Below are 18,259 nucleotides of genomic sequence, written 5' to 3' on the forward strand. Positions count from 1 at the left end.
TCTTTTGAAGAACATATCAAGACCATTTCAAGGACAGCTTTTTTCCATCTATGTAAAATTGCAAAAATCAGAAACCTTCTGTCCAAAAATGATGCAGAAAAATTAATCCATGCTTTTGTCACTTCTAGGTTAGACTACTGCAATGCTCTACTTTCCGGCTACCCGGATAAAGCACTAAATAAACTTCAGTTAGTGCTAAATACGGCTGCTAGAATCCTGACTAGAACCTAAAAATTTGATCATATTACTCCAGTGCTAGCCTCTCTACACTGGCTTCCTGTCAAAGCAAGGGCTGATTTCAAGGTTTTACTGCTAACCTACAAAGCATTACATGGGCTTGCTCCTACCTATCTCTCTGATTTGGTCCTGCCGTACATACCTACATGTACGCTACGGCCACAAGACGCAGGCCTCCTAATTGTCCCTAGAATTTCTAAGCAAACAGCTGGAGGCAGGGCTTTCTCCTATAGAGCTCCATTTTTATGGAACGGTCTGCCTACCCATGTCAGAGACGCAAACTCGGTCTCAACCTATAAGTCTTTACTGAAGACTCATCTCTTCAGTGGGTCATATGATTGAGTGTAGTCTGGCCCAGGAGTGGGAAGGTGAACGGAAAGGCTCTGGAGCAACGAACCGCCCTTGCTGTCTCTGCCTGGCCGGTTCCCCTCTTTCCACTGGGATTCTCTGCCTCTAACCCTATTACAGGGGCTGAGTCACTGGCTTGCTGGGGCTCTCTCATGCGGTCCCTGGAAGGGGTACGTCACCTGAGTGGGTTGATTCACTGATGTGGTCATCCTGTCTGGGTTGGCGCCCCCCCTTGGGTTGTGCCATGGCGGAGATCTTTGTGGGCTATACTCAGCCTTGTCTCAGGATGGTAAGTTGGTGGTTGAAGATATTCCTCTAGTGGTGTGGGGGCTGTGCTTTGGCAAAGTGGGTGGGGTTATATCCTTCCTGTTTGGCCCTGTCCGGGGGTGTGCTCGGATGGGGCCACAGTGTCTCCTGACCCCTCCTGTCTCAGCCTCCAGTATTTATGCTGCAGTAGTTTATGTGTCGGGGGGCTAGGGTCAGTTTGTTATATCTGGAGTACTTCTCCTGTCCTATTCGGTGTCCTGTGTGAATCTAAGTGTGCGTTTTCTAATTTTCTCCTTCTCTCTTTCTTTCTCTCTCTCGGAGGACCTGAGCCCTAGGACCATGCCCCAGGACTACCTGACATGATGACTCCTTGCCTTCCCCAGTCCACCTGGCCGTGCTGCTGCTCCAGTTTCAACTGTTCTGCCTTATTATTATTCGACCATGCTGGTCATTTATGAACATTTGAACATCTTGGCCATGTTCTGTTATAATCTCCACCCGGCACAGCCAGAAGAGGACTGGCCACCCCACATAGCCTGGTTCCTCTCTAGGTTTCTTCCTAGGTTTTGGCCTTTCTAGGGAGTTTTTCCTAGCCACCGTGCTTCTACACCTGCATTGCTTGCTGTTTGGGGTTTTAGGCTGGGTTTCTGTACAGCACTTTGAGATATCAGCTGATGTACGAAGGGCTATATAAATAAATTTGATTTGATTAAACTTTTTTTCATTTTTTTTTCTCACAATCTTTTTGAAGTTTGGTGCGGAGCTCGGTAAAAAAAAAGAGTCTGTTCAAGCCGACATCTTGGCACCTCCGAGCGGTCAAAGGTAACTGCAACAGAAACCGGGGGATTAGTGTCATGATAGCAACACTCCCTGGATCCTATCTACATGAAGACTTCCTGTTTTTGTTTTTTGTCTTCAAAATAAAAGTCCGGTGTAAAACACTATGATACGAAATGTAAATTTTTTTGCAGCTTTGCGTAGTGCATGATATAATAAATATATATATACATTACCAGTCAAAGGTTTAGACACCTAGTCATTCAAGGGTTTTTCTTTATTTTTACTATTATCTACACTAGAATAATAGTGAAGACATCAAAACTATGAAATAACACATGGAATTATGTAGTATCCAAAAAAAGAGTTAAACAAATATAATTTATATTTGAGATTCTTCAAATTAGCCACCCTTTGCCTTGATGACAGCTTTTCACAGGAATGCATTTCAATTAACAGGTGTGCCTTGTTAAAAGTTAATTGGTGGAATTTCTTTCCTCTTAATGCGTTTCAGCCAATCAGTTGTGTTGACATGGTAGGGGTGGTATACAGAAGATAGCCCTATTTGGTAAAGGATCCAAGTCCATATTATGGCAGGAACAGCTCAAATAAGCAAAGAGAAACGACAGTCCATCATTACTCTTAATCTCACCATACCTTCTCTGCTATGAAATCTGGTTTCAGAGCTGGTCATGGGTGCACCTCAGCCACGCTCAAGGTCCTAAACGATATCTTAACCGCCATCGATAAGAAACATTACTGTGCAGCCGTATTCATTGATCTGGCCAAGGCTTTCGACTTTCGACTGTCAATCACCACATCCTCATCGGCAGACTCGACAGCCTTGGTTTCTCAAATGATTGCCTCGCCTGGTTCACTAACTACTTCTCTGATAGAGTTCAGTGTGTCAAATTGGAGGGTCTGCTGTCCGGACCTCTGGCAGTCTCTATGGGGGTGCCACAGGGTTCAATTCTTGGACCGACTCTCTTCTCTGTATACATCAATGAGGTCGCTCTTGCTGCTGGTGAGTCTCTGATCCACCTCTACGCAGACGACACCATTCTATATACTTCTGGCCCTTCTTTGGACACTGTGTTCACAACCCTCCAGGCAAGCTTCAATGCCATACAACTCTCCTTCCGTGGCCTCCAATTGCTCTTAAATACAAGTAAAACTAAATGCATGCTCTTCAACCGATCGCTACCTGCACCTACCCGCCTGTCCAACATCACTACTCTGGACGGCTCTGACTTAGAATACGTGGACAACTACAAATACTTAGGTGTCTGGTTAGACTGTAAACTCTCCTTCCAGACCCATATCAAACATCTCCAATCCAAAGTTAAATCTAGAATTGGCTTCCTATTTCGCAACAAAGCATCCTTCACTCATGCTGCCAAACATACCCTTGTAAAACTGACCATCCTACCAATCCTCGACTTTGGCGATGTCATTTACAAAATAGCCTCCAATACCCTACTCAACAAATTGGATGCAGTCTATCACAGTGCGTGCCATCCGTTTTGTCACCAAAGCCCCATATACTACCCACCATTGCGACCTGTACGCTCTCGTTGGCTGGCCATCGCTTCATACTCGTCGCCAAACCCACTGGCTCCATGTCATCTACAAGACCCTGCTAGGTAAAGTCCCCCCTTATCTCAGCTCACTGGTCACCATAGCATCTCCCACCTGTAGCACACGCTCCAGCAGGTATATCTCTCTAGTCACCCCCAAAACCAATTCTTTCTTTGGCCGCCTCTCCTTCCAGTTCTCTGCTGCCAATGACTGGAACAAACTACAAAAATCTCTGAAACTGGAAACACTTATCTCCCTCACCAGCTTTAAGCACCAACTGTCAGAGCAGCTCACAGATTACTGCACCTGTACATAGCCCACCTATAATTTAGCCCAAACAACTACCTCTTTCCCAACTGTATTTAATTAATTATTTTTTTTGCTCCTTTGCACCCCATTATTTTTATTTCTACTTTGCACATTCTTCCATTGCAAAAATACCATTCCAGTGTTTTACTTGCTATATTGTATTTACTTTGCCACCATGGACTTTTTTTGCCTTTACCTCCCTTATCTCACATTTGCTCACATCGTATATAGACTTGTTTATACTGTATTATTGACTGTATGTTTGTTTTACTCCATGTGTAACTCTGTGTCGTTGTATGTGTCGAACTGCTTTGCTTTATCTTGGCCAGGTCGCAATTGTAAATGAGAACTTGTTCTCAACTTGCCTACCTGGTTAAATAAAGGTGAAATAAATAAATTACTTAAAGACATGAAGGTCAGTCAATCCAGAAAATGTCAAGGACTTTTGAAGTTTCTTTGGGCTCCCGAGAGGCGCAGTGGTCTGCGCACTACATCTCAGTGCTAGAGGTGTCACTACATACACTGGTTTGATTCCAGGCTGTATCACAACCAGCTGTGACTGGGAGTCCCATCACGGCGCAAAATTGGCCCAGCGTCGTCCGGGTAAGGGTTTGGACGGGGTAGGCCGTCATTGTAAATAATAATTTGTTCTTAACTGACTTGCCTGGATAAATAAAAACAATTTTTTAAAAGTTGCACAAACCGTCAAGCGCTGTGATGAAACTGGCTCATATGAGGACCGCCACAGGAAAGGAAGACCCAGAGTTCCCTCTGCTGCAGAAGATAAGAGTTACTATTAGAGCTACCAGCCTCAGGAATTGGCAATTAACTGCACCTCACAGAGTTCAAGTAACAGACACATCTCAACATCAACTGTTCAGAGGAGACTGCGTGAAACAGGCCTTCATGGTCGAATTGCTGAAAAGAAACCACTACTAAAGGACACCAATAATAAGAAGAGACTTGCTTTGGCCAAGAAACACGAGCAATGGACAGTAGCCCGGTGGAAATCTGCCCTTTGGTTTGATGAGTCCAAATTTGAGATTTTGTTTACAACCGCCAAGTCTGTGAGACACAGAGTAGGTCAACGGATGATCTCTGCATGTGTGGTTCCCACCTTGAAGCATGGAGGAGGTGGCGTGATGGTGTGGGGGTGCTTTGCCAGTGACATTGTCTGCAATGTTTTTTTAAAACATTTAATTCAAGGTACACTTAACCAGCATGTCTACCACAGCATTCTGCAGCGATACACCATCCCATCTGGTTTGCGCTTAGTGGGACTATAGTTTGTTTTTAAACAGGACAATGACCCAACACACCTACAGGATATGTAAGGGCTATTTGACCAAGAGGAGAGGGATGGAGTGCTGCATCAGATGACCTGGCCTTCACAATCACCTGACCTCAACCCAATTGAGATGGGTTTGGATGAGTTGGACTGCAGAGTGAAGGAAAAGCAGCCAGCAAGTGCTCAGCATATGTGGAAACTCCTTCAAGACTGTTGGTAATGCATTCCTCATGAAACTGGTTGAGAGAATACCAAGAGTGTGCAAAATTGTCATCAAGGCAACTTCGAAGAATCTAAAATATATGTTGATTTATTTAACACTTTTTTGGTTACTAAAATCATTCCATGTGTGTTATTTCATAGTTTTGATGTCTTACCAATTGTTCTACGATGTAGAAAATAGTAAAAATAAAGACTACCCCTTGAATGAATAGGTTTGTCCAAACCTTTGACTGGTGCTGCATATATAACTACACAGGAACATCTAAACTAGAGAATTATTAAAAATATTAAGGTGAAGCACATTGAGAAATGTTTGGAGCGTAAATAAATAAATGTCAAAACATAAAATCAAATTTTATAATAAGAGCCTACTGGTTTTCATAGAGCTTGTGATTTCCTCATCTGATAAACCTCTACCACAACTTTCTGTCTCTAAGTGGTAGTATTAATTTCCAATATTTTGGGTGAATGAGATTTGATTGAGCTGCACCACTGACACTTCCTCGTACGAAATCTTGGCTACATCAGGATGAAAATCAGAAGCAAGTTATTTATATATTTTCCATATACAGTGATTCCCATTGCGGTCAATGGAATGGGTGGAGTAAAAGGCAAGCAACACTTCATATTATTCAGAGCCCCATGAAATGACGCCATACTGTCGAAGTCAGGAAGTTTACATACACCTTAGCCAAATACATTTAAACTCAGTTTTTCACAATTCCTGACATTTAATCAGAGTACAAACTCCCTCTTAGGTCAGTTAGGATCACCACTTTATTTTAATAATGTGAAATGTCAGAATAATAGTACAGAGAATTATTTATTTCAGCTTTTATTTCTTTCATCATATTCCCAGTGGGTTAGAAGTTTACATACACTCAATTAGTATTTGGTAGCATTGCCTTTAAATTGTTTAACTTCGGTCAAAGATTTCAGGGAGCCTTCCACAAGCTTCCCACAATAAGTTGGGTAAATTTTGGCCCATTCCTCGTGACAGAGCTGGTGTAACTGAGTCAGGTTTGTAGGCCTGCTTGCTCGCACATGCTTTTTCAGTTCTGCCCACAAATTGTCTATAAGATTGAGGTCAGGGCTTTGTGAAGGCCACTCCAATACCTTGACTTATTGTTCTTAAGCCATTTTGCCACAACTTTGGAAGTATGCTTGGGGTCATTGTCCATTTGGAAGACCCATTTGCGACCAAGCTTTAACTTCCTGACTGATGTCTTAAGATGTTGCTTCAATATATCCACCTAATTTTCCTACCTCATGATGCCATCTATTTTCTGAAGTGCAGCAAAGCATCCCCACAACATGATGCTGCCACCCCTGTGCTTCACGGTTGGGATGGTGTTCTTCGGCTTGCAAGCCTCCCCCTTTTTCCTCCAAACATAACGATGGTCATTATGGCCAAACAGTTCTATTTTATCAGACAAGAGGACATTTCTCCAAAAAGTACAATCTTTGTCCCCATGTGCAGTTGCAAACCGTAGTCTGGCTTTTTTATGGCAGTTTTGGAGCAGTGGCTTCTTCCTTGCTGAGCGGCCTTTCAGTTTATGTCGATATAGGACTGGTTTTACTGTGGATATAGATACTTTTGTACCTGTTTCCTCCAGCATCTTCACAAGGTCCTTTGCTGTATCCGCAAAACACCAGTCTCAACATCAACAGTGAAGAGGCGACTCCGGGATGTTGGCCTTCTAGGCAAAGAAATATCCATATCTCAGACTGGCCAATAAAAAGAAATAAAAAATTCTTAAGGCAAAATAACACAGATACTGAACAGAGGAACTCTGCCTAGAAGGCCAGCAACCCGGAGTCGCCTCTTCACTGTTGACGTTGAGACTGGTGTTTTGCGGTTACTACTTAATGAAGCTGCCAATTGAGACTTGTGAGGCGTCTGTTTCTCAAACTAAATCAAATCAAATCAAATGTATTTATATAGCCCTTCGTACATCAGCTGATATCTCAAAGTGCTGTACAGAAACCCAGCCTAAAACCCCAAACAGCAAGCAATGCAGGTGTAGAAGCACGGTGGCTAGGAAAAACTCCCTAGAAAGGCCAAAACCTAGGAAGAAACCTAGAGAGGAACCAGGCTATGTGGGGTGGCCAGTCCTCTTCTGGCTGTGCCGGGTGGAGATTATAACAGAACATGGCCAAGATGTTCAAATGTTCATAAATGACCAGCATGGTCGAATAATAATAAGGCAGAACAGTTGAAACTGGAGCAGCAGCACAGTCAGGTGGAAGTTGAAACTGGAGCAGCAGCATGGCCAGGTGGACTGGGGACAGCAAGGAGTCATCATGTCAGGTAGTCCTGGGGCATGGTCCTAGGGCTCAGGTCAGTTGAAACTGGAACAGCAGCATGGCCAGGTGGACTGGGGACAGCAAGGAGTCATCATGTCAGGTAGTCCTGGGGCATGGTCCTAGGGCTCAGGTCCTCCGAGAGAGAGAAAGAAAGAGAGAAGGAGAGAATTAGAGAACGCACACTTAGATTCACACAGGACACCGAATAGGACAGGAGAAGTACTCCAGATATAACAAACTGACCCCAGCCCCCCGACACATAAACTACTGCAGCATAAATACTGGAGGCTGAGACAGGAGGGGTCAGGAGACACTGTGGCCCCATCCGAGGAAAACTAGACACTAATGTACTTGTCCTCTTGCTCAGTTGCGCACCAGGGCCTCCCACTCCTTTTTCTATTCTGGATAGAGCCAGTTTGCGCTGTTCTGTGAAGGGAGTAGTACGTGTTGTACTAGATCTTCAGTTTCTTGGCAATTTCTCGCATGGAATACCCTTCATTTCTCAGAACAAGAATAGACTGACGAGTTTCAGAAGAAAGTCTTTGTTTCTGGCCATTTTGAGCCTGTAATCAAACCCACAAATGCTGATGCTCCAGATACTCAATTAATCTAAAGGAGGCCAGTTTTATTGCTTCTTTAACGGACACAACAGTTTTCAGCTGTACTAACATAATTGAAAAAGTGTTTTCTGATGATGATTTAGCCTTTTAAAATTATCAACTTGGATTAGCTAACACAACATGCCATTGGAACACAGGAGTGGTGGTTGCTGATAATGTGCTTCTGTACACCTATGTAGATGTTCCATCAAAAATCAGTGGTTTCCAGCTACAGTAGTCTTTTGCTGGGGTGGCAGGGTAGCCTACTGGTTAGAGCGTTGGACTAGTAACTGAAAGGTTGCAAGTTCAAATCTCTGAGCTGACAAGGTACCAATCTTTTGTTCAGGAAGTTAATCCACTGTTCCTAGGCCGTCATTGAAAATAAGAATTTGTTCTTAACTGACTTGCCTCATTAAATAAATGACAATGTCAAAACTGTATATTTGATGTTATTTTAATGGGCAAAAAAAAACGTTTTTCTTTCATTAACAAGGACATTTTTAAGTGACCACAATCTTTTGAACGGTAGTGTATATTTCATATCCAGTGATTCACATTGGGGACATTTATTTGACATTGGAACATGCTTTAAAACCCACGTTGACGCTTTTTACGTAGGGGACTTTTATTTAGAATCATTTTGAAATTCCGTGACCCGGTAGTACTTTTTTAGTGTTGCTGACAAGACACCGATAGCCGGTTGGTTATTAAATGTCTGCACAGTAGCTAATTGTTGGACAAAAACCGTCGTTACTTGTAAAACAAGTAGAGGAATGATAGATATTACCACCGGCAGTCATGTCGTACTGCAAGCAAGAGGGTAACGTTAATGGCGCACATCCTCACATTTTCATTCATTTCGCTCGTGCAATGTCATTGACTGGCCTAGCATGTCAGCTAGCTGCTAGTAGCATGTCAGCGTTGCTTATTCCGGCGTTATTGGTGCACTAATTCCATGTAGATAGACCGTTATAGGTTCAACGAGGTCTATAACTAGGGCAATCAGATTATGTCAGTATTAATCCAATTTGTAGAGGTAGCTAGATAGGCTATTAGTAGAACGAGCCAGATAGCTAACGAGGCTTGAGGACTTTCAGAGCTGTCAAAGAGCAGGTCATGTCAGGTGACAGTTCAGTCTGTTTTATATACAGGACCCTGTTGACTTAACACTGTGTGCAGAACTCTGTTGAAAAACAGCTGTTGAATTGTTAACTTAACAGCTATTATGGCCAACATTAAAAGTCTACAGCGTGCAATGAGCCAATAGATAAATGCACTGTTGTTTTTGGGGGGTCGGTCAGACAATATACACAATATTAAACATTACATTTTATTGACTCCCACTTTGATTTAAAACCAGCCTGGAAACCTGGGAGGGAAGTGCATTTAGTTGCCATCTGTCATGCTGACCTCACCTATGTTTTCTCCTTGCCAGGTAAAGATCGCATTATTTTTGTTACCAAGGAAGACCATGAAGCGCCCAGCAACGCTGAGCTCATTGCAGATGACCCCAATGACCCCTACGAAGATCAGGGTCAGTGGGCTGTAGATTCTCTGAATTCATGTTGGGGATGTGGAAGGATTATGAAACACTCATCAGTAGTGTAGTCATTACAAAGATACCAAAGAGGTGTATACTGAAGAATGATGAAGGGTCGCAATTACAACCATGTCAGTACATTATTATATCCCTATTCCTCTAGGCCTGATCCTGCCCAGTGGGGAGATCAACTGGAACTGTCCATGCCTGGGAGGGATGGCTAGCGGGCCCTGTGGGACACAGTTCAAGGAGGCCTTCTCCTGCTTCCACTACAGCAATGAAGAGGTGAAGGGTTCAGAGTGTATCGACAACTTCCGTGCTATGCAGGAGTGTATGGAGAAGTACCCCGAGCTCTACCCCCAGGAGGACGAGAATGAGGGAGCTGACGCTGCTGCCCCTCCCCTTGTTGATTCTACTGCCCCTGTGCCCACCGAGGACTCTTCCCCAGCCTCAGTGCCCTCTAGTAACTCTACCCCGTCCCCACCAACACCTGAATCTGCCCCGTCATCCGACAATACACCACCAACAGACAGCCAGGCTGCCAGCTAAAATCACCCAGCATCCCCCAGTCTCTCTCTTAAACCACTGCTGAGCACAGGCCACTTTCATGGGAGATCAGCTGTGTGTTCACTGGTGCCTCAGACTTTATATCTTGGTTCAACGTTCATCACAAAGCATAATGACTTTAAAGGGGGGCTAGTACTGCAGAGGAGTTCTATCTCTTCCAGGGAATATCAGTTAATTATGTGAGTGGAGGAGGCTTTATTGTAGTGGTTGTTTGAGCTCCTGAGGTTCTTACAGTGCCAAGTTTGTAGAGGGGGGGGGGGTTCTGCAGGGGACTTTAGTTAAGACTCGCAACCAACATATTTTTCTGCTTATCAAGCTTCAAATCAGATGCGTTGTGCCATTCTACGTTAATGCTACACTGGAGGTGTGTAACCTTCTGTCAATGTTACTGTTAGTTTGTGATTGCTTGACAGATCATAGTAAGCAATTGAGCTAGTATTAAAGCTTGATTACTCTTGTTCTCAGTTGCTGGTCAAAGATCATGTGACATGTCTGTTTTTCCCACTTAAGTTTTGTCAAAAGTCCTGAACGTCGCTGGTGGCAGGACGTTTTTCCACCAACCTGTATTTTTCAGTTAAATCTGAGTTTTAGCACAGCCTACATTGCCTCACTATTATATAATAGATTTTTCCATCAAATGACCACCCTAAGAAAGTGGAAATCCATTGTGTCTATGCAATAATTTACTCTAAGGAGAGAATGAAACACTGTGAGCCAACGGGGGTTTTGTTATGAAGTGCATAATGGAGATGTATTGAATGCATACATTTACGCAAATCACAATGACATCAATACATGATTTATGTGAAAATCTGAGATGCAGTGAGTGTAAATCTCAGGAATCGGGCCTTTTGAGATCCTATTGGTCATGTAGTGTATGTGGACACCTCGTAAAACATCTTCCAAAATCATGGGCAAAGGTGTTCAATAGGGTTGAGGTCAGGGCTCTGTGCAGGCCAGTCAAGTTTTTCCACACCAAGCTAAACAAACCATTTCTGCATGGAACTCGCTTTGTAGGGCGGCAGGTAGCCTAGTGGTTAGAGCGTTGGACTAGTAACTGAAAGGTTTCAAGATCAAATCCCTGAGCTGACAAGGTAAAAATGTTGTTCTGCCACTGAACAAGGCACTTAACCCACTGTTCCTAGGCCGTCATTGAACATAATAATTTGTTCTTAACTGACTTGCCTAGTTAAATAAAGGTAAAACAAAATAGTGCAAATCAAATTTTATTTGTCACATACACATGGTTAGCAGATGTTAATGCGAGTGTAGCGAAATGCTTGTGCTTCTAGTTCCGACAATGCAGTAATAACCAACAAGTAATCTAACTAACAATTCCAAAACTACTGTCTTATACACAGTGTAAGGTGATAAAGAATATGTACATAAGGATATATGAATGAGTGATGGTACAGAGCAGCATAGGCAAGATACAGTAGATGGTATCGAGTACAGTATATACATATGAGATGAGTATGTAAACAAAGTGGCATAGTTAAAGTGGCTAGTGATACATGTATTACATAAGGATGCAGTCGATGATATAGAGTACAGTATATACGTATGCATATGAGATGAATAATGTAGGGTAAGTAACATTATATAAGGTAGCATTGTTTAAAGTGGCTAGTGATATATTTACATCATTTCCCATCAATTCCCATTATTAAAGTGGCTGGAGTTGAGTCAGTGTCAGTGTGTTGGCAGCAGCCACTCAATGTTAGTGGTGGCTGTTTAACAGTCTGATGGCCTTGAGATAGAAGCTGTTTTTCAGTCTTTCGGTCCCAGCTTTGATGCACCTGTACTGACCTCGCCTTCTGGATGATAGCGGGGTGAACAGGCAGTGGCTCGGGTGGTTGATGTCCTTGATGATCTTTATGGCCTTCCTGTAACATCGGGTGGTGTAGGTGTCCTGGAGGGCAGGTAGTTTGCCCCCGGTGATGCGTTGTGCAGACCTCACTACCCTCTGGAGAGCCTTACGGTTGTGGGCGGAGCAGTTGCCGTACCAGGCGGTGATACAGCCCGCCAGGATGCTCTCGATTGTGCATCTGTAGAAGTTTGTGAGTGCTTTTGGTGACAAGCTGAATTTCTTCAGCCTCCTGAGGTTGAAGAGGCGCTGCTGCGCCTTCTTCACGATGCTGTCTGTGTGAGTGGACCAATTCAGTTTGTCTGTGATGTGTATGCCGAGGAACTTAAAACTTGCTACCCTCTCCACTACTGTTCCATCGATGTGGATAGGGGGGTGTTCCCTCTGCTGTTTCCTGAAGTCCACAATCATCTCCTTAGTTTTGTTGACGTTGAGTGTGAGGTTATTTTCCTGACACCACACTCCGAGGGCCCTCACCTCCTCCCTGTAGGCCGTCTCGTCGTTGTTGGTAATCAAGCCTACCACTGTTGTGTCGTCCGCAAACTTGATGATTGAGTTGGCAATTGCAAATTGGAGTGGGTCTAGGGTGTCAGGTAGGGTGGAGGTGATATGGTCCTTGACTAGTCTCTCAAAGCACTTCATGATGACGGAAGTGAGTGCTACGGGGCGGTAGTCGTTTAGCTCAGTTACCTTAGCTTTCTTGTGAACAGGGACAATGGTGGCCCTCTTGAAGCATGTGGGAACAGCAGACTGGTATAGGGATTGATTGAATATGTCCGTAAACACGGGGGCATTGTCATGCTGAAACAGGAAAGGGCTTCCCAAAACTGTTACCACAATGTTGGAAACACAGAATCGTCCAGAATGTCATTACATAGTGTTGCGTTAAGATTTCCCTTCACTGGAACTAAGGGGCCGAGCCTGAACTGTGAAAAACAGTTGGTGCTATGCATTGGGGCAGGTAGCGATCTCCTGGCATCTGCCAAAACCAGATTTGTCTATCGGACTGCCAAAAGGTGTAGTGTGATTATCACTACAGAGAATGAGTTTCCACTGCTCCTAGTGTCCAATGGCGGCAAGCTTTACACCACTCTAGCCGATTCTTGACATTGTGTGCTGCTAATAAATGGCCATGGAAACCCTTTTCATGAAGCTCCTGACGAACAGTTATTTTGCTGACGTTACATCCAGAGGCAGTTTGGAACTCGGTAGTGAGTGTTACAACCGAGGATGGATTACTTGGCGGTCCCGTTCTGTGAGCTTGTGTGGCCTACCACTTCATGGCTGAGCCGCCGTTGCTCCTAGATGTTTCCACTTCGCAATAACAGCACTTACAGTTGACCGGGACAGCTCTAGCAGGGTAGAAATTTGACGAGCTGACTTGTTGGAAAGGTGGCATCCTATGAAGGTGCCACATTGGAAGTCACTGAGCTCTTCAGTAAGGCCATTCTAATTCCAATATTTGTCCATGAAGATTACATGGCTGTGTGCTCAATTTAATACACCTGTCAGCAAAGGGTATGACTGAAAAAGCCTAATCCGCTAATTTGAATGGGTGTACGCGTACACTATATACACAAAAGTATGTATTTTCTAGTTAGAGGGTTCTGAAAGGCCAAATATGTTTGGTGCTGGCTGCTTTTATCAACAACTCCTGTTCTTATGAAGAAAGGCTGGTGAGTGTATATATACAGTAGCATCTAGACAGGTGCTAGGCAATCATTGTACAAAAACGATTTAGTCAATGTTGAAATTGTGGAAAGCTTGAGTATCCATCCACAGGCGCTTCCTTCACCTGCTTTTAAAACGTAATTTAAACCTTAATGGACTGCTACTCCTATTTAACCTCTCCTGATTAAAGTTAATTCTGAACCATGTCTCATTTCCTCTTTCACACCTTTCTAATCTTATGTTTAAATCCTTCAAACACAAATTAAGCTACCTATTCATATATACGACTGGCCCATGATGCTTTGAAAGTGATTCTTCCTCAGGGATCCTGAGTTTATTCTTTGGTAAAACTGCACCACACACACAGCCATGGATTAAGATATTAGCTACATTTTCGTAACACTTAAGTTTCTCAGGTTTATCTTTTGATGTACTTTGTAGGCCCTATTTGTTGATGGAAAAGAAGATGACGATGTGTAGACTTAGATTACCACCAGACCTGCACCCTGCGATTGCACTACGCTGAAGAGAGACATGGAGAAGAACAATAGAAAAGAAAATGGAGTGTGGCCTGACCTGGGAAACCCCCCACCAAGAAGGCTGCAGACTAGAGCAGTGCACTCTCTTGTGTGCCTCAAAATTTAAGTAAGTAGGTGTATTTTTAGGATTTTAATTGGAACACTAAATGATTGGAATTGGATACTGATAAATATATAGTACACTAAAAGCAGAGAATGGAATGTAATATATTGTTATAGAACCTAGTAGGCATTTAGATGTTATCATTAAAGGCATGGCTTTTGACATACACAAAGTCTGGAAAGCTTGTATACCAGGGTTTGTTGTGTCTGATAGTTAACACTGGCTTGCAGAAAATAATGGCTCAAATATGACTACCCAAACATTCATTGGATTCCAGAAGGATGCTTTTAAAAAAAATTTTGTGTGTGGTATTTCCCCCAAGTTAAATCATCTTCACAAGAATGGCTCAAAAGATTCCAGTCAGTCCTCTGCATCATATGGCAGGATTGTAGTCTTTTAGGGGGAAGATTTTCCATAGCCGTCATTGGTCAAGACACTCGGTCAAGCCTTTTCCACTGACTTTCAGTCCCTTTCCTGAATTATCCATTGAACCAGTGATACAACCCTCAATTTCCTTTCAAATTGCTCTGTTATGGGTTTGGAGAGGGTGTTCTGGGCAGCCCTGCCTTAGGCCCTCCGATATGTGGGTCCCCAGTTGAGGGGTCCAGGGAACCACCACACTCTGCATGGTGACCAGCAGCCGCTCTGTCTCTACCTCCTCTGGACCCGCCAGTAGGTACTCCACACCTAGAAGAAGAGGGAGAGGAGAGGGTTCAGCCTCCATCCTGTTTAGAAGAACATATATCAGAGTGAACAGAGTAGCTACCAACCTTGTGGAAAAATAAGGATGATATTTAGAACATGACTGAATATAGTCGCACAATATTCTGTTCAGTGATGTATAAATTGGGCTACCTGGATTAAGGATGGGGCAGGTGCACCCCCGGCTAGTCCAGGAGAGGGGGTAGATACTGTGGGTGCCCTGGGAGAGAGGCACCTGTCCTGAACGCAGGACCTTGCAAACTTTGACCTGTACCTCTGCGTGGCTCCCCTTGTCATGAGCTGACAACACACTGGCTTTGATCACTGCCACAGACACACATGGAGACATACATCACTGAAAGGGTGAAGGGTACATTTAAAAGAATGTAGGCTGTGTACAGTATGTGAGATCCTTGGGAAATATTTTACCATAGGCATATTTGGTCTTGCAGAGATCTGAGACACTCCTCAACTTTCTCTCCTTACAACTGCATTTCCCTGGAAGGAGCCATAGACAGTGTCAGCAGCACAATATGTTTACTCAAACCCATGAAGGCAAGCAATAAGTAGTGGGTGGTGCATGACTCTAATGCTAGTGTGAAATATTATTCACCTGTGTAGTGCAGGGCAGAGACTGCCAGTTGCTTTGACCACACTGGCTCACCCTCAGTGGTCAAGGCATGGTCCATGGCAGTAATCTTGCCTCCCATAGGTATATTTAAAACCTGGTTATTTGCATAGCTGATGAAGTGACAATGAGAATAGAGAGGTAAGATGTTATTGTGGAGTGAAACTGGAAATAGGAAAGAAAGTCACATATGAAGTATTAGATTTAGTAGTGAGAAATGGGCTTAGGGTTTACCTGTCCAGGCAGAGCCCAGTGTGGGGGTCACAGTTTTGGGGACAAGCACAGGGTTTGCACCCCTCTCCCCCAAAGCCCCAGTATCCAGGGAGGCAGTGGTTGCAGCCTGTTCCCCCCACACCAGGTCTGCAATGGCACTGTCCACTCCTGGGGTGGCACCATCGGCCCTCCTCCCCAGAGATGGCTGGTAATGAGCCCAGTGGGTCACACCAACAACCTGTTAGCGAAAGAGCAAAACAGAGACACACAGACTTAGCAAGAACACACACACCCTCTCCCTTGTTTCCTCTCGCTCTATCCCCACATGTTGTTACAAATCCATACCACTAGAGGGAGATCATGTTTTAATATACACATGTTTTCAGTTTCAAGTAGAGTTCTTTAACTTTGACTTGTCTGTAGGTTATCCTGACTTACGTGTGCAGATGTGGGGGGAGTTGAGGGGCATGGCTGGTTGGCGGTGGTAACCGTGGCGACAGCGCTGGCACCTGCGCCCAGCTGTATTGTGTTGGCAGTCGTCACAGACACCCCCACTGGTGCCCTCCAAGGACAGCCACACCCTCTTGGAGAAATGACAGCTCTCTGCATGGTCGTGACACTCACACTCTGGAGCACAGGGAGACAACGACGGGACAGGGGAGAGGATGGAGCGGTTAGTAAGGAGGAAAAATATTATTTAATGACACCCAACGGTAGGGTTGCCAACACTCCCAGTTTAGCTTGGAGTCTTGACCTCCCTGCATGTTCTACAACTTTTCCAGGAGATTTTGTTAATGTTTGAATTAAACTAATAACTTAAATGTAAACAATGTTGAAGTATTTCTATAATCTCTCAACATGAGCTTGATTTGAGCTGGCAACTCAACAGGGCCTGATCCCTTTTAGTAGGGCACTCACTATGACAAGGGTGTGGCTCCCCACTGCTGCCATTGGCTGGCTTCCAGGACTGGTCATTGTAGAGTGGGCCACACCTTTCACAGTGTTCTCCTGCTGTGTGGTGAGTGCACACACACCTGCCAGCCACCTGCAATAAACATCAGGTCTATTGGCCGCATGTAACAAATGCAATTTGATTTGAAACATCCACAATAAAAGGACAAGCATAGCTACTTAAGGGTTTTTAAAGCACACAGATACACACAGGCTGAGCAGACCACACTCACCATGTCCTTCAGTGTGTCCTGTCCACCTCTGTGGGGTAAGCAGTGTTCTGCATGGCCATGACAGAGACAGGTCCCCCGAGCCAGGAGAGTGTAAATGGCAAATGGGGCTGAGGCAGGGGCCTCTGAGCTGGGCTGGGGGGGAGGGAGAAGGGGAAGATTCAGGTCCGCAGGAGGTTTGAAGAGTCCGATGGAGGAAGAAGTGGTGGAAGGCGCAACAGATAATGGGCAGGTTTGAGCCTTGAGAAGTCTGAGGCGGAGGTTGGTGAGGGTCAGCTGGGAAATGCCCTCTGGACTGTAGGGGTCAACTAATCCACCTGGACCCAGAGTCCGAAATATCACCTGTGAGAAACATAAGGGTCTACTGTCTATATACTGTTTGTCTACTGTGCTTCTAGAACTCTGCTTTTGTCTTACCCCACAAAGTGCATGAGACACTCTGTCCTCTTACCTCTCCCCTGCTGCACGGCTTGGCACTGGAGTACCGGGACGTACACCGTGAGCCATGCTGACTGGTGTCATCAGGAAAACCAAACGCCAGACTGCAGTTCTGTGCAAACAGCTTGAGTGTTTCCCACGTCCGGCCGAAGTCCTGCGAGCGCTCCATGGCCATGGCAGCGGGCCTGGGTGAGTGGAACAGCAGCACCACATGGGTCAGACAGAAACGGGTCTCCAGGTCCAGACGGACCTCCTCCACTTGGTCAGTGCCCACGCCCGAGGCCCACCAGGTGTTTGGGTGCTGGAAGGGATCATCCACCATGTGGGCAGGAGGGTGGAGATGATCTGGACAGGGGTGGAGGGGAGTGGGGCATGGGGAGTGGTGGGACCCATTCCCACAGCAGCCTGAGACGGTGGTGAGGGTCCTACCACTGGCCAGGTTGCCCATGGGAGGACTGCAGGCATGGTCTACACACCTGGAGGCTGAATATGGGGTGGATGAAGAGAGTTAATGCAGAAGAAATATAAAATAAGCTCTCTCATAACTGCATATTGGCTACTTTCCCATGGGAGGTTGTCAATGCACTCAGAGCGTCCGGCAGGAAGGGGAGCAATGTGCGCATGCACGTGAATCTCAGGTTGCATCTTCCAAGGTAACCCAATAATATCAGAGTAAATCGGGCGATAGGCTACTGAGAGTTATCAAGAACGAGTTTCGATATTTTCCAGTCATAACTGTGAAGATAAGGCAGATAACGGAACCGCAGCTGGTGGCACTGTGTGCCCAATTCATCCCACAATGGAATTTGTTATGATAAATTCCTATAATCCACTGCGTCGTTATAATAGCGCCAAAAAGGCGAAGCCAACAGAAGCAG

General features: G+C 44.8%; 2 protein-coding genes across 2 annotated transcripts; one reads left to right on the forward strand and one right to left on the reverse strand.

The window, feature by feature from the left end:
- The first annotated feature begins 8,590 nt into the window (after window positions 1-8,590).
- On the forward strand, window positions 8,591-10,503 carry chchd4a (coiled-coil-helix-coiled-coil-helix domain containing 4a). The gene is made up of 3 exons (XM_024380748.2): window positions 8,591-8,752; window positions 9,368-9,466; window positions 9,636-10,503. The coding sequence occupies exons 1-3, from the start codon at window positions 8,731-8,733 to the stop codon at window positions 10,019-10,021; spliced, it is 507 nt and encodes a 168-aa protein (XP_024236516.1). The 5' UTR covers window positions 8,591-8,730; the 3' UTR covers window positions 10,022-10,503.
- Window positions 10,504-13,252: 2,749 nt separating this feature from the next.
- LOC112262437 (netrin-4-like) lies at window positions 13,253-17,868 on the reverse strand (the record flags this gene model as incomplete). The annotated part of the gene is made up of 9 exons (XM_024438088.2): window positions 13,253-14,906; window positions 15,075-15,245; window positions 15,351-15,419; window positions 15,535-15,662; window positions 15,784-16,000; window positions 16,201-16,389; window positions 16,681-16,807; window positions 16,947-17,285; window positions 17,395-17,868. Coding segments are annotated over 9 exons (1,884 nt in total), but the record flags the coding sequence as incomplete, so codon positions are not given.
- Window positions 17,869-18,259: the final 391 nt, after the last annotated feature.

Source organism: Oncorhynchus tshawytscha, linkage group LG02 (genome assembly GCF_018296145.1).
Source record: "Oncorhynchus tshawytscha isolate Ot180627B linkage group LG02, Otsh_v2.0, whole genome shotgun sequence".
NCBI classification, from domain to species: domain Eukaryota; kingdom Metazoa; phylum Chordata; class Actinopteri; order Salmoniformes; family Salmonidae; genus Oncorhynchus; species Oncorhynchus tshawytscha.